The sequence below is a fragment of the Heteronotia binoei genome, chromosome 3 (assembly GCF_032191835.1).
Source record: "Heteronotia binoei isolate CCM8104 ecotype False Entrance Well chromosome 3, APGP_CSIRO_Hbin_v1, whole genome shotgun sequence".
NCBI classification, from domain to species: Eukaryota; Metazoa; Chordata; class Lepidosauria; order Squamata; family Gekkonidae; genus Heteronotia; species Heteronotia binoei.
Window position 1 is genome coordinate 163,063,070 of NC_083225.1, and position 26,333 is coordinate 163,089,402.

General features: G+C 44.7%; 2 protein-coding genes across 2 annotated transcripts in view; one reads left to right on the top strand and one right to left on the bottom strand.

Moving 5' to 3' along the window:
- Positions 1 to 294: 294 nt before the first annotated feature.
- TNFRSF19 (TNF receptor superfamily member 19) overlaps positions 295 to 26,333 on the bottom strand; it is a 231,980-nt gene continuing 205,941 nt past the window's right edge. The window contains exon 10 of the mRNA XM_060234797.1: positions 295 to 314. The gene's annotated coding sequence lies outside the window, so the exon portion shown is untranslated. The remainder of the gene's footprint in view (positions 315 to 26,333) is intronic.
- LOC132568991 (complement C1q and tumor necrosis factor-related protein 9A-like) lies at positions 8,645 to 24,521 on the top strand. The gene is made up of 4 exons (XM_060235178.1): positions 8,645 to 8,761; positions 14,080 to 14,260; positions 16,557 to 16,619; positions 23,489 to 24,521. Exons 1-4 carry the CDS (start codon positions 8,744 to 8,746, stop codon positions 24,298 to 24,300), a joined length of 1,074 nt encoding a protein of 357 aa, XP_060091161.1. The 5' UTR covers positions 8,645 to 8,743; the 3' UTR covers positions 24,301 to 24,521.

Genomic DNA, 26,333 nt, shown 5'->3' on the forward strand with positions numbered 1-26,333 from the left:
GAATTGGCCCATTTATAAAGAGTAAGCATATGTGTACTCCAGTTGCTTGCACATGCAGAGATGCCAAAGGACCAGTGCTCCAGTGACAATGCAGCCTAAGCAAAGCTACGCCTTCTAAATCCTCTGAAGTCACATGATGCAGTCCAGTATTGAATCAGACCACTGGGCTATCAAGGTCAATACTATCCAATCTGATAGGCAGTGGTTCTCCAGGGTATCCTTTCACATTGGGAGAAATCCTAAACAGTACTAATCGGAAGTGAGACCTATATTATTCAGTGGGGCGTACTCCCAGGAACGGGTCCTTTGGATTCCTGCTATTACATACTACCTAATCCTTTTAACTGGAGATGCCAGGGATGGAACTTGGGATCTTCTGCATATAAAGCAGATCTTTTACCACTGCCTCCCCAGGGTTAAAAGTCACTCTGGATAAGATTACACTCTCAGGAATCTTAAGAAAGTCATCTGGGGAATATGCAAGAAGGCTACTATGCGTGTTGGCATGAGAAGTGACATTTAATTATCTTTAGGAGGCAATAGCCTTGCCCAGAAACACATATGGGAACCCATCACTGCTTGCCAGTTCTTTCTGATCTATTCACTACTATCAAAAGAACATCCTGAAGAGAAATCCATTAAATATGGTAAACTGCAGAGCACCAGCACTTAAACTATGGTTACTGTCTTGAAGCAGGAATATAAAGAAATGAGGAAATAGGAGCTGTTATCCCTAGATTAAGTTGGAAACAAAGAGAGAAAATTGTCCTTTGCGTTGCCAGAAGAACTGAGGACAGAGACATTATTGGAATTCTGTTGATTTATTGTAATCCTTTCTTCCCGTAAGGATTTGGCATGACAAGACTGGCTCAAAATATTTAACTACCCAAACAACAACCCACACCCATCAAGTCACAGATTTAGATCAGAGGGTCCGTTTATCTGATCCAGCAAATTGATCCTACACTTTGTTTGTTCTTATGTTTATGCCAAGAGTTGAATCAAGGGCTTGGGTCTTAGGCAGGGCTTTGCATATTAGACCACATCCCTTGCGTATTAGACCACACACATCCCGATGTAGCCAATCCTGGAGCTTACAGTAGGCCCTGTACTAAGCTCTTGGAGGATTGGCTTACAGTAGGCCCTCTAAGCTCTTGGAAGATTGGCTACATCAGGAATGTGTGGCCTATTATGCAAAGGAGTTCCTTCTACAAAAAAAAGCCCTGGTCTTAGGTATGACCTTTCCCAATCAATATTGCACTGGGCAGCAAATCATAGCTGACAAAGTTTATGCAGGGGGAAAAATCACATGGAACACCATCCTCAAATAAGGTTATACTTGTAATGAAGTTTCATATAATATATTTAACATAGCCACAAGACCGAGATAACATATTTGGAGACACATGGTGAACCCTAACCATTGACTTCAAAAAATTTAGATGGGGGTATAATGATGCTTGGATGGCCCAGGTTAGCCTGATGTGGTCAGATTCTTGGAAGCTAAGCAGGGGGTTAGCCCTGGTTAGTATTTGGATGGGAGACCAACTGACGAAGTCGAGGGTTGCTATGCAGGTACAATGACAAACCACCTCTCTGCCTTGAAAACTGCAAGGTTCATCAGAAGTTGGCTGTGACATATACCATTTTCGCTCACAGCTTACCTCGCAGTCACAATCCTGTTCCCTCCGCAGCGTTGGGTCGGATTTCCCACCATCTGCGCCGGAGTTACAGGAAGTGCTGCAGCTTCTGCGTAGCAAACAAACTGGGTTTTAGTGGTTTATGTTTGCTACGCAAAAGCCGCCACACTTCCTGTAACTCCGGCGCAGATGGTGGGAAATCCGACAGACAGGAGGGAGGGAACAGGATTGTGACTGCGAGGTAAGCTGTGTGCGAAAACGGTAATAGTGGCACTTCCACAACTAGAGCTGTTCAGGATTATCTTCAGCATGTTGCCTAAGAAGCTATTTAACTGTCTGTTCGGCACATGAATCATTTATTAATCACAGTTTCCTGGAAAGTGATAATACATCATCTCAGAGAACACTCGGCTGAAATGAAGCAGACATCTGGGTTTTTCCATTCCTCATTCTCAGTAGGGCAGATTGCAACCATTCAGCCTACTGACCAAATGTGTTGGAAACTGTTACCCTTGCCAATGATGACTGAAAGGATCTGTTTGCCATCCTAAATGTTTATTTTCCAACCACTGACTCTACAAATATTTCTGGAGGGTTTGTCAAGTTAACTCACAATAATTTAAGTAAACGGTGAATACAAAAATTTGAAGAGCATAATTACCTTGAATGGAAACGTCCATCTTAAAAATCATTGAATGGATAAGTAAAAAGATACAAGGGTATGCTGATACAGGGACAAAAGGAGTATCTGTATTCAGAGAAGATACCTCTTGCAACCAGAAGATGGGGACAAAAACAAAACGGAAATGGCCTTCACCACCATACTCTGCTTTTGGGCCTTCAGAGGCATTTTGTTGGCTGCTCTTAAATTCACGTAGCTGGACTAGGCAGACTTTGGACTTATCCAGCAAGGCACTTCTTACATTCCTAAAATGTGATTACATAGTTCTTTAGTCTTGTCAGCCACCAGCGAGCCTGCAGCAGACGTGGACTACTGCACCCTTCTTAAATCTTTGTTCGCGAAGTCAAGCCGAGAGAGAGAGATCAAGATGGGTAGCCACATTAATCTGTCTGTAGCAGCAGAAAAGAGCAAGAGTCCAATAGCACCTTAAAGACTAATAAAATTTGTGGCAGGGTATGAGCTTTCATGAGCAGTGACTCATGAAAGCTCATACCCTGCCACAAATTTTTGTCAGTCTTTAAGGTGCTACTGGACTCTTGCTCATATAATTCTATTGACATCAGCTACTACATCACTTCTTCTAGAGGTGCCAATCCCCAGTTGGGGGCAGGGGACCCCCCCAGTTTGAAGGCCCTCCCCCCACTTTGTTGGTGCTCTGCTGCGCAGTGAGTGCAGTGACTGAAGATGTAGAGATTAAGTCTAGCACACAGTAGCTGTTAAACTAGCTATGTACATTTATTTACAGAATATATCTCAGACTAACAAAATGCTCCGCACACCTTCACCATCCAAACTCCCAAACTCAAGGTACACCATCCAAACTCAAGGTACTTCTGTATATTTATACAATTTACATGGATGTCTGACCAATCAGGCCAGTGCTGAGTCATGCTGACTCTACCTTGGCTGATGCAACCTGGCACTCTGCCACGTTGCCCTCTCCAGCCAGATGATCTACTGTCACATCAGCTGTCAGCTGTAATCTGGATACTGCCACATATATCAACACCCCTCCTCAGGATCATATTACAAGTTGCAACAGCTCTCTGTTTTACAAATCTTTCAATGGTTACATTTTTCGTGAATACATCTGCAACATTGTCTTCAGAGTTACAATGCTTTAACATTACCAGTTCTTTATTTATGGCTTCTCTAACATTCTGATAGAGAATGTTGATGTGCTTACTCCAGCACTTTATCCCCTTTGCCATCGCCAGCTGTTGAGCTGCTATGCTATCACAATAGATTTCTACTGGTGTTGGATCTGATACCTCTAGATCCCGCATTAACTGTGTCAACCATTCTATCTGTATAATTGTGTTGCTAATTGCTGAGTATTCCGCCTCACAGCTGCTCATGGAGATGTGTGTCTGTTTAAGTGCCCTCCAGCTTATTAATGCCCTGTGCATGAACACTGCATTACCTGAGGTGAACCTTCCGTCCGGTCTTTCTCCCCAGCTGGAGTCACTACAAGCTGTCAAGATTTGGTCACTATCAGTATTCATTGTTAGTTTATAATCTATTGTACCTTTCAGGTATCTGAATATTCTTTTGGCAGCCACCCAATCTTTCTGCTTTGGGGCTGCACATTGCTGACTCAAGAGATGAACGGCCATACTGATGTCAGGCCTGGTCCAACAAGCCAAATATAACAAGGACCCAACTAATGATTTATAGACTTGCTTACTCTCCAGTAAGGCATCGCCTTCCTCTTTTGTATACCCAGTAGACATAGGGCTCTCAACTATTTTAGCTTCTGTCATTCCATGGACCACTAACAGCTTCATTATTTTTTCCTTTTGGCTTAACTGAAAATGTCCTTCTGTGCTCATTGATTTCCATTCCCAGATAATGTTGTATTTCTCCTAAATACTTGATTTTAAATAATGATTGTGTTTCTTTTATAAACCAGGCTAGCTGCTCATCATTTTTACAGAGAAGACACAAATCATCTACATGAAATAATATATAGCATTCCTGTCCATATATTTTGTGGCTAAACAGACAGGGGTCTGCCACGCTTTGTTTAAAGCATATGTTCTCTAGTGCTGTACTCAAACATTTGTTCCATTCGTTAGCAGCCTGACGGAGACCATACAGTGCTCTGTTAATTTTGAGTACAGGCATATTATTTTTATTAGAAAACCCAGGGATTGGTTGCAAATAGAGCTCCTCCTTTATGGTGGCGTTAAGGTATGCTGTGGTTACATCAAAATGATGTACTGTCATATCACTAATATCAGCCTCACATAGAGTTGCTTTTAGCGTTTCCAGTCGGACTGTAGGAGCAAAACACTCATCCAAATCCCTTCCTTCTTATTGAGTAAAACCCCTAGCCACTAGCCTGGCCTTTTTCTGAAGTTTCCCATCAGTTAACCACTTCAGTTTGTACAGCCATTTGCAACCGATTACATTCTTCCCTGCTGGCAACTCTGCTGGTGTAAACACGTTGTTCTCAGTCAGAGAGTTGAACTCTTTCTGCATAGCTTGTAACCAGCCTGTGCGCTCCTGATTGTCTAAGGCTAACACATCTTCGTAGCACTGGGGTTCTACAGCATGCACATGATTTATGTCCATGGCATAGCCATACCTCTTCGGAGGCACCCCTTTATTTACTCTGGATGACACTCGGACTCCTGCCTGAAAATTATCAGACTCATCAGCCATTTCTTGCTTTACAGCCTCTGCACTGATATAGCTTTCAGCGCTTTGCCCATCCTCCTCTGAGGGAGAAGTTTCTTGTTTAACACTCCCCTCCTCTCCTGAGGAAATTTCTTGTTTATCATGCCCCTCCTCAGCCTGCTGTGCTGGTAATGTTACACTACTAGGCAATTCATTGGCATGCACTCTGCTCCAGCTCTCGTCCTCACAGAATGACGCAGACCTACTGAATTTTATTGTATTACAGTCATAAGTGAACCTGCAAGCTTTCATTCCATTTTGATACCCCAGGAATAACAGCTTTCTTGCCCTGGGACCTCCTTTTCTTCGCTTATTGAGTGGAATATTTACCCAGGCTTTTGTGCCAAAGATTTTCAGAAAATTTAAATTGGGATTCTTCCCGTACAAAACTCTGTAAGGTATATCATCTATTGCTTCAGTCCAAAGCCTATTAATCAAAAAACACGCTGTCTTTAGTGCTTCCCCCCCAATAGATTTTTAGTCCACTGTCTTTTAACATTGCATGAGTCATTGTCTGAAGAATGCCCCCACGTCTCTCCACTGCCCCATTTTCTACCGGGGTAGAGACATTAGCCAACCTATGATGAATTCCCTGGTCTCTGAGCCAGGAGGTAAATTCCTTTCCTGTAAATTCTCCCCCCAGATCACTTTGCAGGGCACTGATGTTACAGTTTAGCTGCCTCTGCACTCGTTTAGACCAGTACTTAAAAGTTGGAAACACATCAGACTTTTTCTGCGTGGCATACACCCAAGTGAAGCGACTAAGGTCATCTACCAAGATTAAGGTGAATTTGTTTTTAGACACACTCGGGGCAAATGGCCCGATTATATCAGCATGTATTAGTAGTAAAAGTCTCTCAGAGACCCTATTACTCATTCTTGCTACAGGGTAAGCTTTGGATTTTGCTTGTTTACAGACAGTGCAGTCAAGATAAGCATTGCATGGTTCAACCTTCTCCTTTCCCAGGATAGCCAGGGTCTTATTTAGAGTATTGTAGCTGGCATGCCCCATCCTCCTATGCAACCTGTGGATACAATTATAGTGAGGCTGCCGGTTAAAAACCACCTGTGCTCTTACTCCGTTTTGGTCAAGCACAAATACATTATCATTTAGCATACCTCTGGCCAGCACTTTACGTGCCTTAGATATAGTACAACCATGCTCATTAAAGAATATATTAAAGCCTGCTTTAGTCAGCACAGAAACGCTTAATAGGCTTGTCTCCAAACTAGGCACACAAAGCACATTTACAAATCTGTGTCTCAGTTCAGAAAAGTAGACAGTTCCTTGGCATAAGACTTCAGCCTTTCTGCCATCTGCCAAACTCACGATTTTAAGGCTTGCTGGTGTAGTGTCCTCCAACAGTCTCTCCTCGTTGCAAAACATCTGGGTGGCTCCAGAGTCTATAATCCATGGAGTTTTCTGCAGACACACGTTAGTCCTCACCAGTGTTGCCAGCTGGTTTTGTGACAATCTCTGCTTGCCTCTCCGTCGCTCTGGGCAGCTCCTTCGCAGATGTGAATCACTCCCGCACAAAAACATTTTTTCTTTACCCGCAGCACCCTCTCCACTGGTGGCTGCTGCCAGCTGGAAGCAACTCCTCCACTTACAGGCTCTGGCTTCCTCTGGCACTGCTGGACGTGAGCTTTCTGCTCGCGGCATTCCTGTTGTCTTTGGGCCTCTGCCAATAACTTCCCTGTTATGTAGCTCAAGGTTAGCCTCTCTGCGTCTTGGCCCTCGAATGCCATTAACAGCATATCAAACCTTTCATGCAGGGAACTCAGGATTATCCTCTTTTGGGATTGATTTGCCACACTGCTCTAGCTCTTGAAAGCATGCTGATAAAGAATCCGGCCTGCATCTTCTTCCGATACAGCCTCCTGGTTAACGCTATCAGCGAGCCCGCTGTGGTCTGTACATAGACGGCCTTGAGCGTGTCCCAAGCCTCCTTTGCCAGCTGTTTTCCTCTGACATGGATGAACTGATCATCAGATAGGCTCAAGATTATGGTTGCAAGAGCCTTCTAGTCACAGATGGTATCTTCTGGCATGGGTTCCTCTGGAGGAGCAGATATGGCATTCCACAGCCCCTCTCTCTTCAGGAAATGTTCAAATGTTGGGAGGGACAGTGGCTCAGTGGTAGAGCATCTGCTTGGGAAGCAGAAGGTCCCAGGTTCAATCCCCGGCATCTCCAAAAAAGGGTCCAGGAAAATAGGTGTGAAAAACCTCAGCTTGAGACCCTGGAGAGCCGCTGCCAGTCTGAGAAGACAATACTGACTTTGATGGACCAAGGGTCTGATTCAGTAGAAGGCAGCTTCATATGTTAACACGAACTGCCAACACGTTATAGCTGCCAACACGTTATAGCTTTTCAATCAGCACTGTAGCCGCTGCTGTAGCCATCCTGCTCAGCCTTGCTTTCTCAGCTACTGCTGGTCCCCTCTGCCGAGGTAGCTTCCTTCTCCACTCTGGAGCACTTCAGCCGTCTTTCTCCAACTACACTCACAGTCCGTTGGCGCAGCGGAAGCGTGCTGGGCCCATAACCCTGTTGGTGCTCTGCTGCCAGTGAGTGCAGTGACTGAAGACATAGAGATTAAGTCTAGCACACAGTAGCTGTTAAACTAGCTATGTACATTTATTTACAGAATATATCTCAGACTGACAAAATGCTTCGCACACCTTCACCATCCAAACTCCCAACACGTATCAAGGTACTTCTGTACATTTATACAATTTACATGGATGTCTGACCAATCAGGCCAGTGCTGAGTCATACTGACTCTACCTTGGCTGATGCAACCTGGCACTGTGCCACGTTGCCCCCTCCAGCCAGATGATCTACTGTCACATCAGCTGTAATCTGGATACTGCCACATATATCAACACACTTCAGCGTCATCAGAAATGTCTGTTGGCCACTCCACTATACCTATACTAGGTATAACGGAGAATTGATCTTTGGGTATCTGGGGCTTGGGGGGGCTGTTTTTTGAGGTAGAGGTGCCAGGTTTTCAGCATAGCATCTGGTGGCTCTCCTCAAAACACCCCCTCCCCCCAAGTTTCAAAAAGATTGGACCAGGGGGCCCCAAAGAAGGTGCCCCTATCCTTCATTATTTCCAAATGGAGGGAAGGCATTTAAAAGACATGCAGTCCATTTAAAATGTGATGGCCAGAACTCCCTTTGTCACACCTTTGGTCCTGGCTCCACCCCCAAAGTCCTCAGATATTTCTCGTGTCAGACCTGGAGTGGCAACCCTTCCCCTTTCACTCTGAGTTAACAGATACTCTGTGATACTAATTCCCCCCCCCCCCAGGAATGCATTACTTTTATGAAAAGAGTAGGAATCTGCTCTCGCATGAAGCCACAGTTTTATGTCAGACATGAAGGGGGGTTGGAGGGGGTAACAGAGCATTCCTACCCCTGTTCAGTAGCTCAGAGACAACAGATTCTCTTTCAGAAGCTGCAGGCAGTTAATCACACAGTTAATCACAATGATTTAGGAAAAGAGGTTAGAGCAGAAAACAGACACAACAACTGCATTCTGGTAATTAATATTTAAATGCTGGCATCATTCCATGTCAACTGTTTGGCGTCAACCTCTGTTCTAATGATTGATCGTGTTTGAAAACTGAGTAACAGCTTTTAAGGACTCAGTAACCAAACAAACAACTGCCCTTGCCTCACCTGCATGTACTATCCTTGCCTGCAAATGAAAGATGTCTGAAAACTGTATCTTCCATGGATGTGTTGCAAAAGGTAAGACTTTAATGAAACACATGTCTATAAATACGATTCTTAGAACATTTCACTGGGAATAAGTGTCAGTTGGGTAGGAGTGTTGGACTTCAGTAGAGGAGAGATTTGAGTCCAGTAGCACCTGAGAGACCAGCAAGATTTGGGGGGATAGGCTTTTGAGTCTCAGCGCTCCCTTCTCAGATAAAAAATATAGTCCTGGGAATAAGACCCCATTGAATAAAATGGAGTTTACTTCTGAGTCAACCTGCTTAGAATTGCTGCCTAAATGAATGCACCTGTAGAGGACAGATGTATAATGACATGTCCTTTAAGACTATTTGGCAATGCTTGTTGTATGGAACAAGGAAACAAAGTGATCTGAAGAATGTGATACAGTTTTGCTGCTGCAATCCCAAACAGGTCTGCTCACAAGCAACTCCCATGTTGTACTATGGTGCTTACCCCTATGAAAGTGTCTTTAAAGATTGCAGCCCTGGTCCTGTGTATTGCCTGGGTGGGAGAATAATCAGGAAATATGCATTATTTGCTCTGAGCAGGGGATGTTTATGATAATAAAGAGAGATCAAACTATGGAATTCTGAAGTATGGACAACAAATTCATGTGTAACTGTTTTAATAGGTATGTTAATGATTTTTTTCACAAGGCATGCAGGAATATATGGGATTTGGATCAAATCCAGGCATTTAGACTGTATATGCAGTTATGTGGTCTGGACTCTGAAATAATAACAGTTTCCATTGCATCCATCATAAAAAATAAAATGCCTACTAAGGGAAACCTTCTCTTAATGAATTGCATTTCCAAAGATAACTTGAAGGAACTATGGAATTCAGGAAGCCTTCTCCATAATTAGAGTTAATTTTATCCAAGATTCCTAGATTCTGTGGCCTGCTGCCTGGGACCAGGGGATTTCATAGATCACCTTGAACCTGTCCTCTGATAAAGGTCAGCAGTTCACAGCCTGCCACTGGGTGCCCTTGCCTTAGGAGAGAGGTGGATGACCATTAAAGATGTTGGCTATTTTGGTTGTGACTCTCTCCAAATATGGAAGGGACAAGAGAGCACTAGAGACTGGCCACATCTTTCTGCTGAAGCTTTGGTTGTGTGTCTGAAGAACTCTTATTGTTTTGTCCTCTACCAGATTAACTAATTTGCCCAAATTATTGTGTATTTATTGATTTTTCCCATTAAAAATAAACAGGAATCTTGTGACACCTTAAAGAATGATATTTTATTTCAGCATAAACTTTTGTGAACTAGAGTCCACTTCTATAGCTGCTATGATTTTTCTACTATTCCTGGTCATGTGGTTTGCCTTAAGAATGACTTTACTGTCCTCGTGTTTTTTATGCTGGCCTTTTAATATTGATGTTCGCTATTATTTACTATTCACCCTGCATATGCTGCTGATGGGTTGCATGTTTTTAGCATCCATTTAATTGTATTTTTGTAGATTCCCTATGGATTTTTCAAAGCAGAATGACGGGATAGAAGTACTATAAATGAATAATTTGACTACATCCCTGAACATGTGACTTAAACAGAAACAGGAAGGGTGGAACCGGATCATGCCTGCTGGTCCTGCTCCCCCCCCATGCATATGCCCAGTGTAATAATAATAATAATAATAACTTTTATTTATATCCTGCCCTCCCCGCCGAGGCAGGCTTAGGGCAGCTCGGCAGGCTCAGGGCGGCTGAGTAATGGCAACTCAGTCTAATGGCAGCACAGAGTAAACACATATATCCTGACCAGGGGTGGAATTCTAGCAGGAGCTCCTTTGCATATTAAGCCACACGCCCCTGATGTAGCCAATTCTCCAAGAGCTTACAAGGCTCTTTCTGTAAGCTCTTGGAGGATTGGCTACATCGGGGGGGGGTGGCCTAATATGCAAAGGAGCCCCTGCTAGAATTCCACCCCTGATCCTGACCAAGAATACTGTATTTTCCAGGACTCCTGACTGCAGAGATGGAGTCTGTATACAATAAGGAGCTGATCTCACATAGATGGGAGAACATGCTTTTAGTTTGTGTAAGAGCTCTGCATGCTTTTACAGTTTGGCCAATGAACTGCCTCCCTCCTTTAAACTGTACTATGGGGTTAAACTGTACTATGCCACACTGTGGGTTTTAGGGTTGCCAGCCTCCAGGTGGGGCCTGGGGATCTCCCACTTTTACAACTAACTGCAGCTGGCAGAGATCAGCTCCTCTAGAAAAAATGACTGCTTTGAAAGGTGGGCTCTATGGTGTTGTACTATGCTGAGGCCTCTCCCCTCCCCAAACCCGCCATCTCTCAGCTCCACCCCCAAAGTCTCCAGGTATTTTCCAACACAGACCTGGCAACCCTAGTTGTTATGCTACTGTATGTATTATCTGCTGTTTTAAGATTTTGTATTTTATTAATGTATCTTTTTATTTATTTATTTATTCGATTTATATCCCACCCTCCCCACCGAGTAGGGATGTGCAAAAAAAAAAAATTCGGAATTACACGGATTCGGAAGTACACGGGGAAAAAAAATTCGGATTCCCCATGCACTAATGAATACCGTATTCGGAATAGCCGCATATACGGTAGATGCACGGCTATTACCGAATATACGGCCCTATTATACCCTATGGGCCATTGAAATCAATGGCAAATAGGGTATATTTGAAGCCGCATGGAGGGGAGGGGGTTTGAGATAGAGCCCCCAAATTTGCAGGGGACCTGCAGGGGACTCTCCCCTCCAAGCCCCCCAAGTCCCAAAAAGATTGGGCCAGGGGATCCCATTCCAGGGGCACCCAAAGAGGGTGCCCCTATTCCATCATTATACCCTATGGGCCATTGAAATCAATGGCAACATAGGGCATAATTAGAGGCTACTGGGGGGCAGGGGGTTTGAGGGAGAGCCCCCAAATTTGCAGGGGACCTGCAGGGGACTCTCCCCTCCAACCCCCCCAAGTCCCAAAATGATTGGGCCAGGGGGTCCCTGTCTTTGGGCTCCCCAAAAGGCCCATTGCTAACAATGATGGGGAAAGCCCAATTAGCCACTTCCTCACTGTAATTGTCGTGGGAAAAGTGGCTCTGGGGAACAGGGGGTTTTGAGGAGAGCCCACCAAACTGCTGTGCAGCTTCAGGGCACTGTCCCACACAAAACCCACAAGGCCAAAAAAAAATTGGACCAGGGGGTCCAATTCCTGGGGCACCCAAAGCCAAACCTAACCACATCAGAGAATCTCTATAGGACCCATATGCACTACATCCCTCTATCTACTCTAACCCTGCAGGGCAGGCCTGGAAGCAATATAAAACCCAGTTGTAAGTTGTAACATCACTGCCACACAAAACACAATCTGCTCAAGGTCTGCTCTGCAGACCTGGCTGCAGCAAACCCAGATGCCAGCTCTCCAGCCCTGCCCCAAACAACACGGGGAGACCTGGCCAACCACAACAAACCTACTGGTTCTGGGTCTCTCACCCAGGTGCCAGCTTCCCTGCCACAGAACACACAATCTACAGATGCCAGCTCTCCAGCCCTGCCCCAAACAACACGGGGAGAGCTGGTCAACCACAACAAACCTGCTGCTTCTGGGTCTCTCACCCAGGTGCCAGCTTCCCTGCCACAGAACACACAATCTACAGATGCCAGCTCTCCAGCCCTGCCCCAAACAACATGGGGAGAGCTGGTCAACCACAACAAACCTGCTGCTTCTGGGTCTCTCACCCAGGTGCCAGCTTCCCTGCCACAGAACACACACAACCTACTCTATAAAAACAAGAAAGTGACCCAGCCCACACACACCCTCACCAACCCCCACACCAACCAGAGGCAATTTAAAAAACCAAAACAAAACCAGCAGAATCACAAAAGGCCAAGTGTTAAAAAAGTGGCCTTTTCACCAACAAGAAAATTAGGCCAAACAGCACCCCCCCCCCAATAACCTGAAGATAAAAGTAACACAGCAGCAAAACAACACAGCAGCAACAAATCAAACAATGAAACAGTAAAAAACTCAACTTTTAATAATACAGGAACTCCCCCCCCCCCAAAAAAAAACCCTTCACCCTAACCGCAAGAAATCCAAGCCACCCAAATCAGGAGAAGTAAAAGGGCACTGCACTTTAAAAAGTCCTCTCACTAAATTAAGATATGGGCAAATTAGCAAAAAAACCCCACCCCAGGCCCACACCCCCAGCAGAACCTAACCCCCAACCCCAAATAGGCTACTCACCCACCCAAATCTGAACAAGTAAAGGGACTCTAGTCCTTTTACCAACAAAAACTAAAACAAGAACCCCAAAACTCTTACCTTGTCTTCTCTGAGTCCAGGGAGGTCTCTGGTAAGGCAGTGAGACAGCAGCAGGCAGGAGCTAAAGCCAAAGGCAGCAGCACACAGCACAATCTCTCTCACACCAACTCACACCACATACACCAACACAGCAATGCAGGAAGACTCCTTAAAAAGGTTCTCTGGCCCTACAGAGAGCAATTTCAAAAAATAGCACTGCTCTCTCTGATTGGCCAGAGAACATTGCTTACTTGGATACCCAAGTAAGCAAAAGATCAAAATAACAATGTAGCTGATGGCTGGGCCATCAGCTACACAGTACACAACAACAGCCCTGCAAAGCATGCATTTACAATGCATTTTGCAAATGCATGCTTTGGATTGGCTGCTGGGGCTCCTCTTCCCCCTCCCCCCCTCCCTGTTCGCCACTAAAGGCGCCAAAGAAAGCAGCTCCTTTGAAGCTCCAGAAGCTAATTGCCGCCTTTTGAATTGACAGCCGCGTGTGCTGCTTACGAATAGCTATTCGTAAATACACAGCGAGTCTATTCGGCTGCTGTATAATGGGCTCTTATGGAAGTCGGCTGCAGGCTATTCCGTATGCGGCCGAATCAACACTGATTCGGCTGTAAATACAGCTTGGCCGAACCGAATGCACATCCCTACCACCGAGGCGGGCTCAGGGCGACTCACAACAATATCTTGATTAATGGATTGTTTTTATGTTGCTGTAAAATTTTGTACACTGTTCTGAGCCTGCTTGGGGAGGAGAGAAGTATATGAGTTTAATTAATTAATAAATTATGATGCAAGCGTCCTGTATACTGTTATGTTGCATGTTGGGAGTTTATGTACATTCAGTGTAACTAGAAAAGTGACAGTGTGTGTCAGCAGTCTTTAATTTATTCTGGATTAACTCAATGTGGTCCTGCACTCTCAAATTATATTCAAAATAAGGTAACATTGCACCATATCTTCTGCTTATGATTATTACTTACCATTAATGTTGCCCAGTGCGGTAATCACTGTTTTGTTTTTAATTATTTCAGCCAGAGTTATGTAGGATGAAACTCTGTCTTATTTTGCTGGTTGTTGCAGTCAGTGCAGAAGAAATCCAAAAACAGAACAGTTGCATTGAAGGGTTTCCGGGAATGCCTGGAAGCCCTGGACACAACGGCTTACCTGGACGAGATGGCCGAGAGGGAACAAAAGGAGAAAAAGGGGACTCAGGTATCAGTCTAGCTAGTCCCTTCTGTTTACATGTATTTCTGATGAGTGTATCAGCATACAGTCTGAAAAATGAATTCATAGTCCTCTGCCTAAAGCACAGATGGCCAACCAATAGTGTATAGTTCAGTATGGTCTTAATCAAGAAGAAAGTTGGGATATAAATTTTGTAAAGATAAATAAATATGCTACCAAACTTTAACCAAGGTATGGTTACAAGTGTTACCCACAGATGTACTCCTAAGGAAATTCATTTTCACTCAACATATTTAGGGTCAGACTACACATGACCCTAGAAGCCCAAATTGTATCTTCAGATGCATAGTTTATTGGGAGGAGGAAGCAGTCATCCAGAGTGGGGAGGGGGATCCAGTGCTGAATTTGTGGTCCTGGAAAAGAGGACCTTAACTCTTCCCTCCCTCTGCTGTTGTCCTTATTGGAAATGCCACTCCCAGCTGCTTTAAACACTGGAAGAGAAAAAGGACAAGCACAATATGGGTAATCTGTTTTGTTTCTTTATTGTGGCTTAAACCAGTGGGGGGGGGGTTCAAATCACAGAAATTGTGAGGGGAGGAAGCACTTAACCCCCCCCCCCCAAAAAAAAATGCCACTCCAAAGCTGCTTTTTTTCTGAAAAACAGAAACCCAGAATCACATATAGTGACCTTGATCAACATCATCCAGAACACTAAAACTGGTTGCACAACTTGAGCATCATTAAACTACAGCTTAATTAATTCCTAAAAATTTGAAGGATTTCCTAGAACTTTGAAGTCTGATGCATGCAAAGCTCTTACACAAACTGACAGGTCCACAGCAGCCAACTCTTATCAGGAACAGCCAAGACTAGAGATGGAGGGCTCATTCTCTTTGTCTGCTTCCCCTTCTGGTGAGGCCCTCCAAGCTGCAGAGACAGAATTGAAACAGGAATATCATCCTTTCATGTTCCAATAGAGCTCTACCCTCTCAAGCAGCCCTATTGCCTATATATAAATGTTTCTGTGTAAAGCTTGTGTTTTTGCCTTGCCAACAGGCAGACTGTTGGACTCTTGACATATACTCTTCAAACTCTTACTATTTTGTTCCGATACATAAACTGTCAGAGAGTTTCCCCTTCTGTCCACTTTCTGAGTCCTGCCTAAGAGTGCTAGAAATTCCATCTGACTTCTGATCTGATCCTAAACTGGAATTCAGGAGCTGGTCCCATTGTGCCTCTTGCCCCATGGGAGTTTGGCTGCCCACACTTCAGTTCTGGCAACCCAGCACCCATCATCCATGCCTCTTGATATAAAGCTGAATAAAGTCTTAAACAGCCTAGGACCAAGATATCTGAAGGACCACTTGCTCCCATGGGAAGCCACTCATTCTACTGAGTTCTATTTCATATGCACCCCACCTTTGGTCATGGAGAATAGGACATTCTCTATGGTAGCACTCAGAATTTGGAACACATTCCCCAGATTTATTTACTTACAATATGTATACCCTACTTTTAGTTGTTTTTAATCCCATTGTTACCTGCCTTGGAGACCTGCCTCAGAAAGAAAGCCAAGATACAATAAGTAAATAAATAGGCATGAGTTGGCTACCAAAAAAGAAGTAATACAACTGTCTGGCTAACAGAATAATAGTTGTTCATCTAAGCCAAAGCATTGCCTCAATGACTTAATGGAAGGGTGAGCAAGAGGATGGTTCTAGTTCATCAGTAGGCCTGTGGCCAATTTCTAGTTGGATCACAGAAGCCAGGGATGGCCAACGGTAGCTCTCCAGATGTTTTTTGCCTACAACTCCCATCAGCCCCAGCCAGCATGGCCAATGGCTGGGGCTGATGGGAGTTGTAGGCAAAAAACATCTGGAGGGCTACCGTTGGCCAACCCTGACATAAGCAATGCAGATGGTTGAACTAGCTGGACCTTGCAAAGAAATGCTGAACTAGGTGGACCTTGATCAGATCCAGCAGGACACTGCCCACTTCTGCTTGTCCTTAAGAAAGCTGCAACGTCATTTAACACAGACTATTAATTCCTTCACTGTTGAGCAATCCTGAGTATGCACTCTTGATTTATACATTTAAAACACAAGTAGAGTACTGGGATTTTATTTATAAGCAATAACAGATCACACAAGTCACCCACCCACCTTGGATTTGTGTACAGCCAGTATTCCCAGACAAGATAGAAGTTGTGTGTCCTTGCAGAATGTGACAGCCAACTTTTGTTCTCCTGAAATGAAAGCCAAAGAACCATATTTTTGAGAATGTAATAGCTAACTGAAAATATATTGCCTTTTGTTGCTACTAGGTGAGGCGGGACACCCAGGGAAACCAGGCAAGGATGGAATAAATGGAGAAAAGGGAGAACCAGGTGAGAGCAAAAAGTGGGGCTTCTTTGGAAATATAATTGTACAAGTGGGGGACCTGCAAGGACTTGCAGGGGGAATATCACTTGGCTGTATTCTGCTCCACCATTATTTCATCTTTCCCAACTCTGTAAGCCTCCATAGCCTCTCACCTTTTCTCTGCTTCCTTTTATTCTTCCCACTCATCAGCCATCCTACTTTTACCTATCCCCATCTTCAGTTTTCCTTTCTTCCCTCTCCCTGGCAGTCCCTCTTTGGGAAAGATCGGGTTAAGTTGCATAGTGGCCAGTGTCACTACCATTGGGCTTAGCAGAGTTGCACAGGTAATGCAAGACGAAGAAGATTAGGAACATAAGAAAAGCCATATTGAATCAGGCCAATGGCCCATCCAGTCCAACACTCTGTGTCACACAGTGGCCAAAAAAACAAACCCCAAGTGCCATCAGAAGGTTCACAAGTGGGTCTAGAAACCCTTCCACTTTGCCCCCCCCCCAAAGCACCAAGAATACAGAGCATCACTGCCTCGGACAGTTCCAATAATATACTGTGTCTAATAGCCACTGATGGACCTCTGCTCCATATTTTTATCCAATCCCCTCTTAAAGCTGGCTATGCTTGTAGCCACCGCCACCTCCTGTGGCAGTGAATTCCACATGTTAATCACCCTTTGGGTGAAGAAGTACTTCCTTTGATCCGTTCTAAACCGACTGCTCAGCAATTTCATTGAACGCTCACAAGTTCTTGTATTGTGAGAAAGGGAGAAAAGTACATCTTTCTCTACTTTCTCCATCCCATGTATAATCTTGTAAACTTCTATCATGTCACCCCGCAGTCGACATTTCTCCAAGCTAAAGAGCCCCAAGCGTTTTAACCTTTCTTCATAGGGAAAGTGCTCCAGCCCTTTAATCATTCTAGTTGCCCTTTTCTGCACTTTTTCCAGTGCTATAATAACTTTTTTGAGGTGTGGTGACCAAAATTGTACCCAGTATTCCAAATGAGACCGCACTATCGATTTATACAGGAGCATTATGATACTGGCTGATTTGTTTTCAGTTCCCTTCCTAATAATTCCCAGCATGGCGTTGGCCTTTTTTATTGCAACCGCACACTGTCTTGGCATTTTCAGTGAGTTATCTGCCATGACCCCGAGGTCTCTCTCTTGGTCTGTCTCTGCCAATTCATACCCCATTAACTTGTATTTGTAGCTGGGATTTTTGGCCCCAGTGTGCATTACTTTGCACTTGGCCACATTAAACCTCATCTGCCACGTTGACACCCACTCACCCAGCCTCAACAGATCCCTTTGGAATGCCTCATAATCCTCTCTGGTTCTCACCACCCTGAACAATTTAGTGTCATTGCAAACTTGGCCATTAGTGTCACTGCAAACTTGGCCACTTCACTGCTTACTCCCAACTCTAAATCATTAATGAACAAGTTAAAGAGCATGGGACCCAGTACTGAGCCCTGCAGCACCCCACTGCTTACCATCCTCTGCTGCGAAGACTGCCCATTTATACTCACTCTCTGCTTCCTATTAATCAGCCAGTTTTTGATCCACAAGAGGACCTGTCCTTTTACTCCATGACTCTCAAGCTTACTAAGGAGCCTTTGATGAGGAACTTTATCAAAAGCTTTCTGGAAGTCAAGGTAAACAACATCTATTGGGTCCCCTTTGCCCACAGGTTTGTTCACCCCCTCAAAGAACTGTAACAGGTTAGTGAGGCAAGATCTTCCCTTACAGAACCCATGCTGTGTCTTCCTCAATAACTTTTGTTCATCAATGTGCCTTCTCATTCTGTCCTTGATAATGGTTTCTACCAACTTTCCCGGTATTGAAGTCAGACTGACTGGCCTGTAGTTTCCCAGATCTCTTCTGGAACCCTTTTTAAAGATGGGGGTGACATTTGCTACCTTCAAGTCCTCAGGAAAGGAGGCAGATTTCAATGAAAGATTACATATTTTTGTCAGGCGATTCAGAAGTTCACCTTTGAGTTCTTTCAGAACCCTTGGATGTATGCCATTCGAACCTGGTGACTTATTAGTTTTTAATTCATCAATCAGTTGTAGGACCTCCTCTCTTGTCACCTCAATCTGACTCAAGTCTTTAAACACCCCTTCCAAAATTAGTGGTTCTGGAGCAGGCAAACACTTCTCATCTTCCACAGTGAAGACGGAGGCAAAAAATGCATTCAGCTTCTCAGCCATTTCCCTATCTTCCTTCAGTAATCCTTTTACTCCTTGGTCGTCCGAGGACCCCACTGCCTCCCTGACTGGTTTCCTGCTTCTAATATATTTGAAGAAATTTTTATTGTTGGTCTTTATGTTTTTTGCAATATGCTCCTCATAGTCCCTTTTTGCCTGCCTGATCACAGTTTTGCATTTGATTTGCCACAGCCTGTGTTCCCTTTTATTAATCTCACTTGGACTAGCTTTCCACCGCTTAAAGGAGTCCTTCTTACCTTTTACAGCTTCCATTACTTGTTTGCTAACCATGCAGGACTTTTCTTATACCTGCTTGTTCCTTTCTTAACTTGTGGTATATATTTTATCTGAGCTTCTAGGATTGTAGTTTTAAATAAATAAAGATTGAAGATTTATGCCCCACCCTTCTCTTTGAATCAGAGACTCAGAGCGGCTTACAAACTCCTATATCTTCTCCCCCCACAAGAGACAACCTGTGAGGTGGGTGGGGCTGAGAGGGCTCTCACAGCAGCTGCCCTTTCAAGGACAACTTGTTCATTAATGATCTGGAGCTGGGAGTAAGCAGTGAAGTGGCCAAATTTACAGATGACATTAAATTGTTCAGGGTGGTGAGAACCGGAGAGGATTGTGAGGCATTCCAAAGGGATCTAGATCGGATGGAGGCCCCACTGAGAAGAGGAGCGTGATAGCGGCGTAAGGTGAATGGGAAATCAGTCTGAGTTTCAGTGCTCTGGCTTGGAGCTTATGGTACCATCTCTTCAGTAGGAACATGCATACCAACATTCCTAAACTCTTTGATGCTGGAGATCAAGAGCAGATTCTGCAACCCCAACCGAAGTGCTTTCTGGGTACATGCGGGGAAAGGCGGTCCCTAAGGTATGCAGTCCCTGGCCATATAGGGCTTTAAAGGTGATAACTAGCACCTTGAAGCGAATCCGCTAAGGAATAGGTAACCAGATTAGAAGAAACATCCCCTTTCCCGCCCCCCCCCCCAAAATAAATCATGGTATACCATGTCATGTTAGCCGCCCTGAGCCTGCTCCGGCGGGAAGGGCGGGATATAAATAAAAGTTTATTATTATTATTATTATTATTATTATTATTATTATTATTATTATTATTATTATTATTATCTGTTGAGGCTGGGTGAGTGGGCATCAACGTGGCAGATGAGATTCAATGTGGCCAAGTGCAAAGTAATGCACATTGGGGCCAAGAATCCCAGCTACTAATACAAGTTGATGGGTTGTGAACTGGCAGAAACTGATCAAGAGAGAGATCTTGGGGTCGTGGTAGATAACTCATTGAAAATGTCAAGACAGTGTGCGATTGCAATAAAAAAGGGCCAACGCCATGCTGAGAATTGTTAGGAAGGGAATTGAAAACAAATCAGCCGGTATCATAATGCCCCTGTATAAATCGATGATGCGGTCTCATTTGGAATACTGTGCACAATTCTGGTCACCGCACCTCAAAAAATATATAGCATTGGAAAAAGTGCAGAAAAGGGCAACTAGAATGATTAAAGGTTTGGAACACTTTCCTTATGAAGAAAGGTTAAAACGCTTGGGGCTCTTTAGCTTGGAGAAACGTCGGCTGTGGGGTGACATGATAGAGGTTTACAAGATTATGCATGGGATGGAGAAAGTAGAGAACGAAGTACTTTTCTCCCTTTCTCACAATACAAGAACTTGTGGGCATTCAATGAAATTTTTGAGCAGTCAGGTTAAAACAGATAAAAGGAAGTACTTCTTCACCCAAAGGGTGATTAACATGTGGAATTCACTGCCGCAGGAAGTGGTGGCGGTTACAAGCATAGCCAGCTTTAAGAGGGGATTGGATAAAGATATGGAGCAGAAGTCCATCAGTGGCTATTAGCCACAGTATATATATGTGTGAGTGTGTGTGTGTGTGTACACACACACATATATTGGCCACTGTGTGACACAGAGTGTTGGACTGGATGGGCCATTGGCCTGATCCAACATGGCTTCTCTCATATTCTTATGTTCTTATGACAACTCCTGCAATAGCTATGGCTAACCCAAGACCATTCCAGCAGGTGCAAGTGGAAGACTAGAGAATCAAACCTGGTTCTCCCAGATAAGAGTCAGCACACTTAACCACTACACCAAACTGGCAACAAGTTCTCCTTCATCTGGAGACATAGTAGGGAGAGGCATGGGACCTTTTCTTCAGTCTTTCAGCTTCCAAATGAACTTCCCCTCTGGCTTCTGCTCAAGCTAGGGTTAGGGTTTGTCAGACCAGCAGACCAGGGATGGGGGTGAACTTACTGGGAGCAGGGAGGGAAAAAGTAGAAATTATGAAAGCACGTCAGGGACATCAGGGGTAACACTCGTTTGTGGGCAAAATCCCTATGGTAGAATGAGCTTCTAACTATAGAGTTTTGCCCCCCAAAAAAGAGTGCCACTCCCTAATGTCACTGATGTGCCTATGTCACTTCCAACTGACATAGGCACATCATGTTTATTTCTGGCTTCTTGCCTGTTTTTTGTGGGGTAATTCCCCCAGCAGCCAGCTGCAGAAAGGAGTGCCTAAGACCGGAGGAACCCCACTCACACCCCATGATCTGGCAATCCTCCCTAGGGTTGCTAGGCCCCACTATAGTGTGAGGCCTTCCACCAATCAGCACTATTGCCCACTGTCACTCTGAGTGGTGGAGGGAGAAAAATAAAAATGCTGCCAGCTCTGTGCCAGTATGTCACTTCTGGGTACAACCTGGAAGTGATAATGGGTAGCTCTAGGAAGTGCTGGAAAGTCTTATAGTTTTACCATTGAGTTTCCAGCAGTTTCTAGAGCTAACCACTGATACTTCTAGGTTTTGCTCAGAGGTGATGTAGTGACATAGGCAATGTGGCCATGTCATACACACCCTATGCCCCCCCTCCCCCCTCCCACAGGTTGCCAAGAACCCTTGGTCCATCCCAGGTCCTTATTGCCCCCTGGTTTCTCACCCCCTTTCAGCTTCTGTTCCCCCACCAATTCTTGGTCTTTCTGCTGGGCAAGGAGCAAAGCAGCCACAGAGAACACTATAAAGGTGAGTCTCTAAATAAGAGGTATGGAACCATTGTGTGCTGGACCCCTTTCCTTTACAATTTTTTGGAGACAAGGTGAATTGTAAATCCTGATTGCAATTCTGTGCTCAATGAAATGTGTGTGCACACATATCCATCTATCTATATATCTTGGGTTTAATGGGGCAGTAAAGAATGTCAGGCCAAGCACAATGGAAAATAATGGGAAAAGAAGGGGGAGGTAGTTTATTTCTGGTAGCTGGTAGTTTGGCACTGGATTTATTTAGCTTGGGTTTGACCAGCAAACTCATTCCAATTTGTATTAAAAACAAAGCCTTATTTACAAAAGAGAAAAAGACAAACAACAAGTAGGGGAAATGGTGTGCAGTTCAGCAAGGAATGCAAACAAAACAAAACATAAAAACCCTCGGCAGGCTCAACTTACTACTGTGCCTATCAGGCAGCTAGTTCTGACATCTCAGTAGGCATTCCAGATGAATAGAGTCTCCAGCAGCACAACCAGACAGAAGTTGAAGAGAGTGGCACTTCTCTCTGTGCTTCTCTTCTCAATCTACTTCATCAGTTTACTGCATGGGTATTCTTATGCTAACTATGCTGTCGGCCCATTAACCATTTGACAATTAGGAAACTGTAACTAAGGTGGATCCCTAGATGGCTAGTTGTCAAACAATTTAGCTGGGCTGTCAACTACTTTAGATGAGCTATCAAACACTTGAGATGACAGTTCACAGCTGATGTTAGTTACTATGTTAAATGACAGTTCATTTGACCATTCTAAGTAACAGTCCTGATAACATACTGACATGGTGGGTAATGACTTTTACAAACGTGAGGTAATCACTTTTACTAAGAAGGTTAACATGGGCAAAAACTCTCTTAAAAGAGACCAGATTATTGACTGGGCATAAATAAATAAAACTGAATATAGGATTGCAGCCATATTACTTTTTCATCTAAAGAAGATATGCTTTTAAACTTCTCTGAAAACATTGCTCTGGGGACTTAGAAGGCATTCCTTTGTAATAGCTACATTGTACAAGTTGGAGACCTGAGAAGAATCCATGAGTGGGTGGACAGGAATAAACCATTTGGAAATATTTCCCTTGGGCCTAAATTTTCCATTCCAGGAAGTGCAAGCTCTCAGAAGCCTGAACAGACCATCTCCCCCATTTCTGTCTTCCTCCCTTTCCTAGAAACCTAGCTGCTGTCACCATTCTGAGGATAACAATTAGCCTCAGTTCTCACTGGGCTGCTTCCTTGGATGGAGGGTGTTTTTTTTTAAATTTTTTTTTACAAAGTAATATTTTTCCTACATGCCTAAGGAATCCCCTCACTATGCAGAAGCTCCTACTTAGTCTGTTAAATGACCCTGTTTTTCTGGTTTGGATAGGCCCATTTCCAACCTTGAGAATCATATCTTCTTCTTTGGTCTGCCTGATGAGTTCCAGCAAGCTGTTGGAATATCACTTCCTTCCTCTGCCCCTTCTCTGGGGCCTTGAAATCTGCAACTTTTTGACTTTTGATAGTTCTCATGATCACATTTGCTCATAGAGCAATGACTATTTTCTGGGAATTAAAAATAGTTACTTTTATTATCCCCCTTCTTCATTTAGGAGCCCATGGCAGAGTTGAAGAGAAGGGGAAGAAAGGAGACAAAGGAGAAAGAGGCTGGCCTGGGAAATTTGGACCCAAAGGAATTCCTGGACCTGTGGGTGATAAAGGTCAAAAGGGTGAACTAGGATTACAAGGACGAAAGGGGATAAAAGGTGACGTTGGTCCCATCGGCCCACAAGGAATTAAAGGCGAAATTGGATTCCAAGGAGAAATAGGTCTGAGGGGTCCCATTGGGCCCATGGGCCATCTTGGTCCTAAGGGGGAAATTGGAGGCCCAGGACCCAAAGGCAGTAAAGGAATTCAAGGTGAGAAGGGCTGGAAAGGGGACAGGGGAGAAAAAGGGAACCTTGGAGGAACCCCCGTCATTCCAAGAAGTGCCTTCAGTGTTGGTCTCACTGTCGCCACCAAGCTCCCCCCTTGCAATATTCCCATCAGATTTGACAAAGTGATGTATAATGGCTTGAATCATTATGACACAGCCACTGGGAAATTTACCTGTGTGGTTGCTGGTGTCTATTATTTCACCTACCACATCACTGTTTATTCAAGGAATGTTAGAGTTGCTCTGATTAAAAATGGGATCAAAGTGCTCCACACTGTAGACAGATACCAGGGGGCTGAAGACCAGGCCTCAGGAGGAACCGTCTTGGAGCTGCAGCAAGGCGATCAGGTGTGGTTGCAAGCCCATGGAGGGGAGACTTACAATGGGTTGTATGCAGACCCAGATGACGATACAACCTTCACTGGCTTCCTTTTGTTTAGTACCACTTCTACAGAGATGCCTGAACCTATTCCACTCTTTGGCGTGTGATCTTGTGTTACAATGTGAGGTCATTTCATTTTCATATATCTTGTTGCTTAATTCTCACTAGCGGCAGCATCAAGATGAACATGGAAACAAACTTAATGGTAGCATGTTCACAACTCCCTGATAATCACAGAGGGGTTGATGCTCAACGATATTTGTGCATTATCCCGTTTGTGTTATTCTCAGCATTTGGTTTGATATTTTTCATGAATAAAACTGTAACTGAAGCCAGTTGTCCTATCACTATTTACACAGATTTCTGCCTGTCATATCTGATGTAATCCTTTTGTAAGCATTTTCTAACACAAGAGCAAGGAATTTTTCTCACCCTGGGTTACTTTTTAAAAAACTGGATAGAGCATACCTAAGGCTGCCAGCCGTCAGCGGGGAACCTGAAGTTCTCTTGGAATTAGGACTGATTTCCAGACTACGGAGATCAGTTCCCTTGGAGAAAATGACAGTGTTCAACAGTTGACTCTATATCATCATGTCTCTGTCAAGCTCCCTCACCCTCCCAAACTTGGCCATCCCCAGGAACCATCCCCCATCTTCAGGAGTTTCCCAAGCCAGAGTTGGCAACCTCCAGAATACCCTTTCAATTACAGAATCTACTTTCATATATTTAAGCACAGGTATGACTGAAAACTGCACCATTTGTTGGTCTGGTTTCTAGCGGCCACAGCAGGACTTGGGGCCATCCTTTCTTTCCATGCCCAGTATGAACCTGAAAGCTGGCAAAGTGATCTTAGGTATTCTGTTTTGTTAGGGGGGGGGTTGCAGAAAAAGCCCAGCAGGAACTCATTTGCATATTAGGCCACATCCATGACACCTAGCCAGCTGGAACTGCATACTTGTGCACTCCTGCTAAGAAAACAAAACAACCCCCCCCTTGCATTTTGTACAGAACAACAGTAATGGCCACAGGAATAGTTTTGCAGGCTGCACACAAAGAGTGGAAAGTTAAGAATGGCTATTGAAGCTGGTGCCTTTCAATCTGCTATTAATCGTTAATCTTGACGGTAACATTTGCCCATGGTATAACACACTTGCTGGAACATGGGGCCTCTCTCTCTTACAGCCTGATTGTAAACATGTTTTCTTGCAAGTGTCCCTCTGAGTTCAATCGGATTTACTTCAAAATAAGGCTACTTAGATTTACAGCTCTCATCTTCAATATGATTGCTAGGATGCAACATGGAGAATTCTTTGTAGCATTCATTATCTCACAGTAGCAAGAGATGTTGCTGTCGATTCACCACGCCACCTGGTTACTTGCCAGTGTCACGGCTGGGGCCGGGTCAGGCAAAGTCCAGAGGCAGTCCGAGGTCTGTAGCCAGTAAGCCGGAGGGTCTGAGGCGCCAAATCCAAATCAGTGTACAAGTATCGCAGGTCCGAGGTCCAGAAGCCGAGGTCAGGGAGTCCAGAAGTCAACAGGCAAAGTCAGGGAGTCAGGAACCAAAGTCAAGCCGGAGTGGATGCTAGGATGTCAGGGAGATGACTAGTTGCTTCCACAAAGCCTCCTCCCAAAGCCCACAGCTATATAGCCCTCTGCTGGCTGTTGCCCGTTTGGGCTAATTGCTGGCTCAGGGAGGCAGCCAGGATCCTGTCATAACTCAAGCATCCTTGCTCTTAGGAGGGCCAGAATCCTCTCAGAACTCAGGGCTCAGGGAGCGTCTTGCTTGTGAGCGTGCCGCCCTCCTCCGATCCCTGAGGTCCTGCCGGAGGCGGTCACGCACACGAGCCACCCGAGAGGGCGAGGCAGGGGGGCTGGGATCTTCTCCAGCAGGAGGCAGGGGCACTGGTGCAGGTGGCAGGGGCACAGTTTCCTCGTCAGACTCAACTTCCTCTGCAGGGTCCCCAGCACCCATGACACTATCCCCCCCCCCAGGGCCCCCCTCCATCGAGGGACCTGGAAGGTCGGGGTGGTCGTTGTGGAACCGGTGCACCAAGTCCGGGGCATGAAGATTGTCCTCGGGCTCCCAAGACTGGTCTTCTGGGCCATATCCCTCCCAGTCCACCAGGTATTGGAGGCCTCC

Bases quoted from the DNA above. Each gene is read 5' to 3' on its own strand.
- LOC132568991 (XM_060235178.1), top strand. The intron at 14,261-16,556 runs GTATCAGTCTAG...TGTTGCTACTAG, and splicing joins AGGAGAAAAAGGGGACTCAG to GTGAGGCGGGACACCCAGGG. The intron at 16,620-23,488 runs GTGAGAGCAAAA...TTCTTCATTTAG, and splicing joins TGGAGAAAAGGGAGAACCAG to GAGCCCATGGCAGAGTTGAA.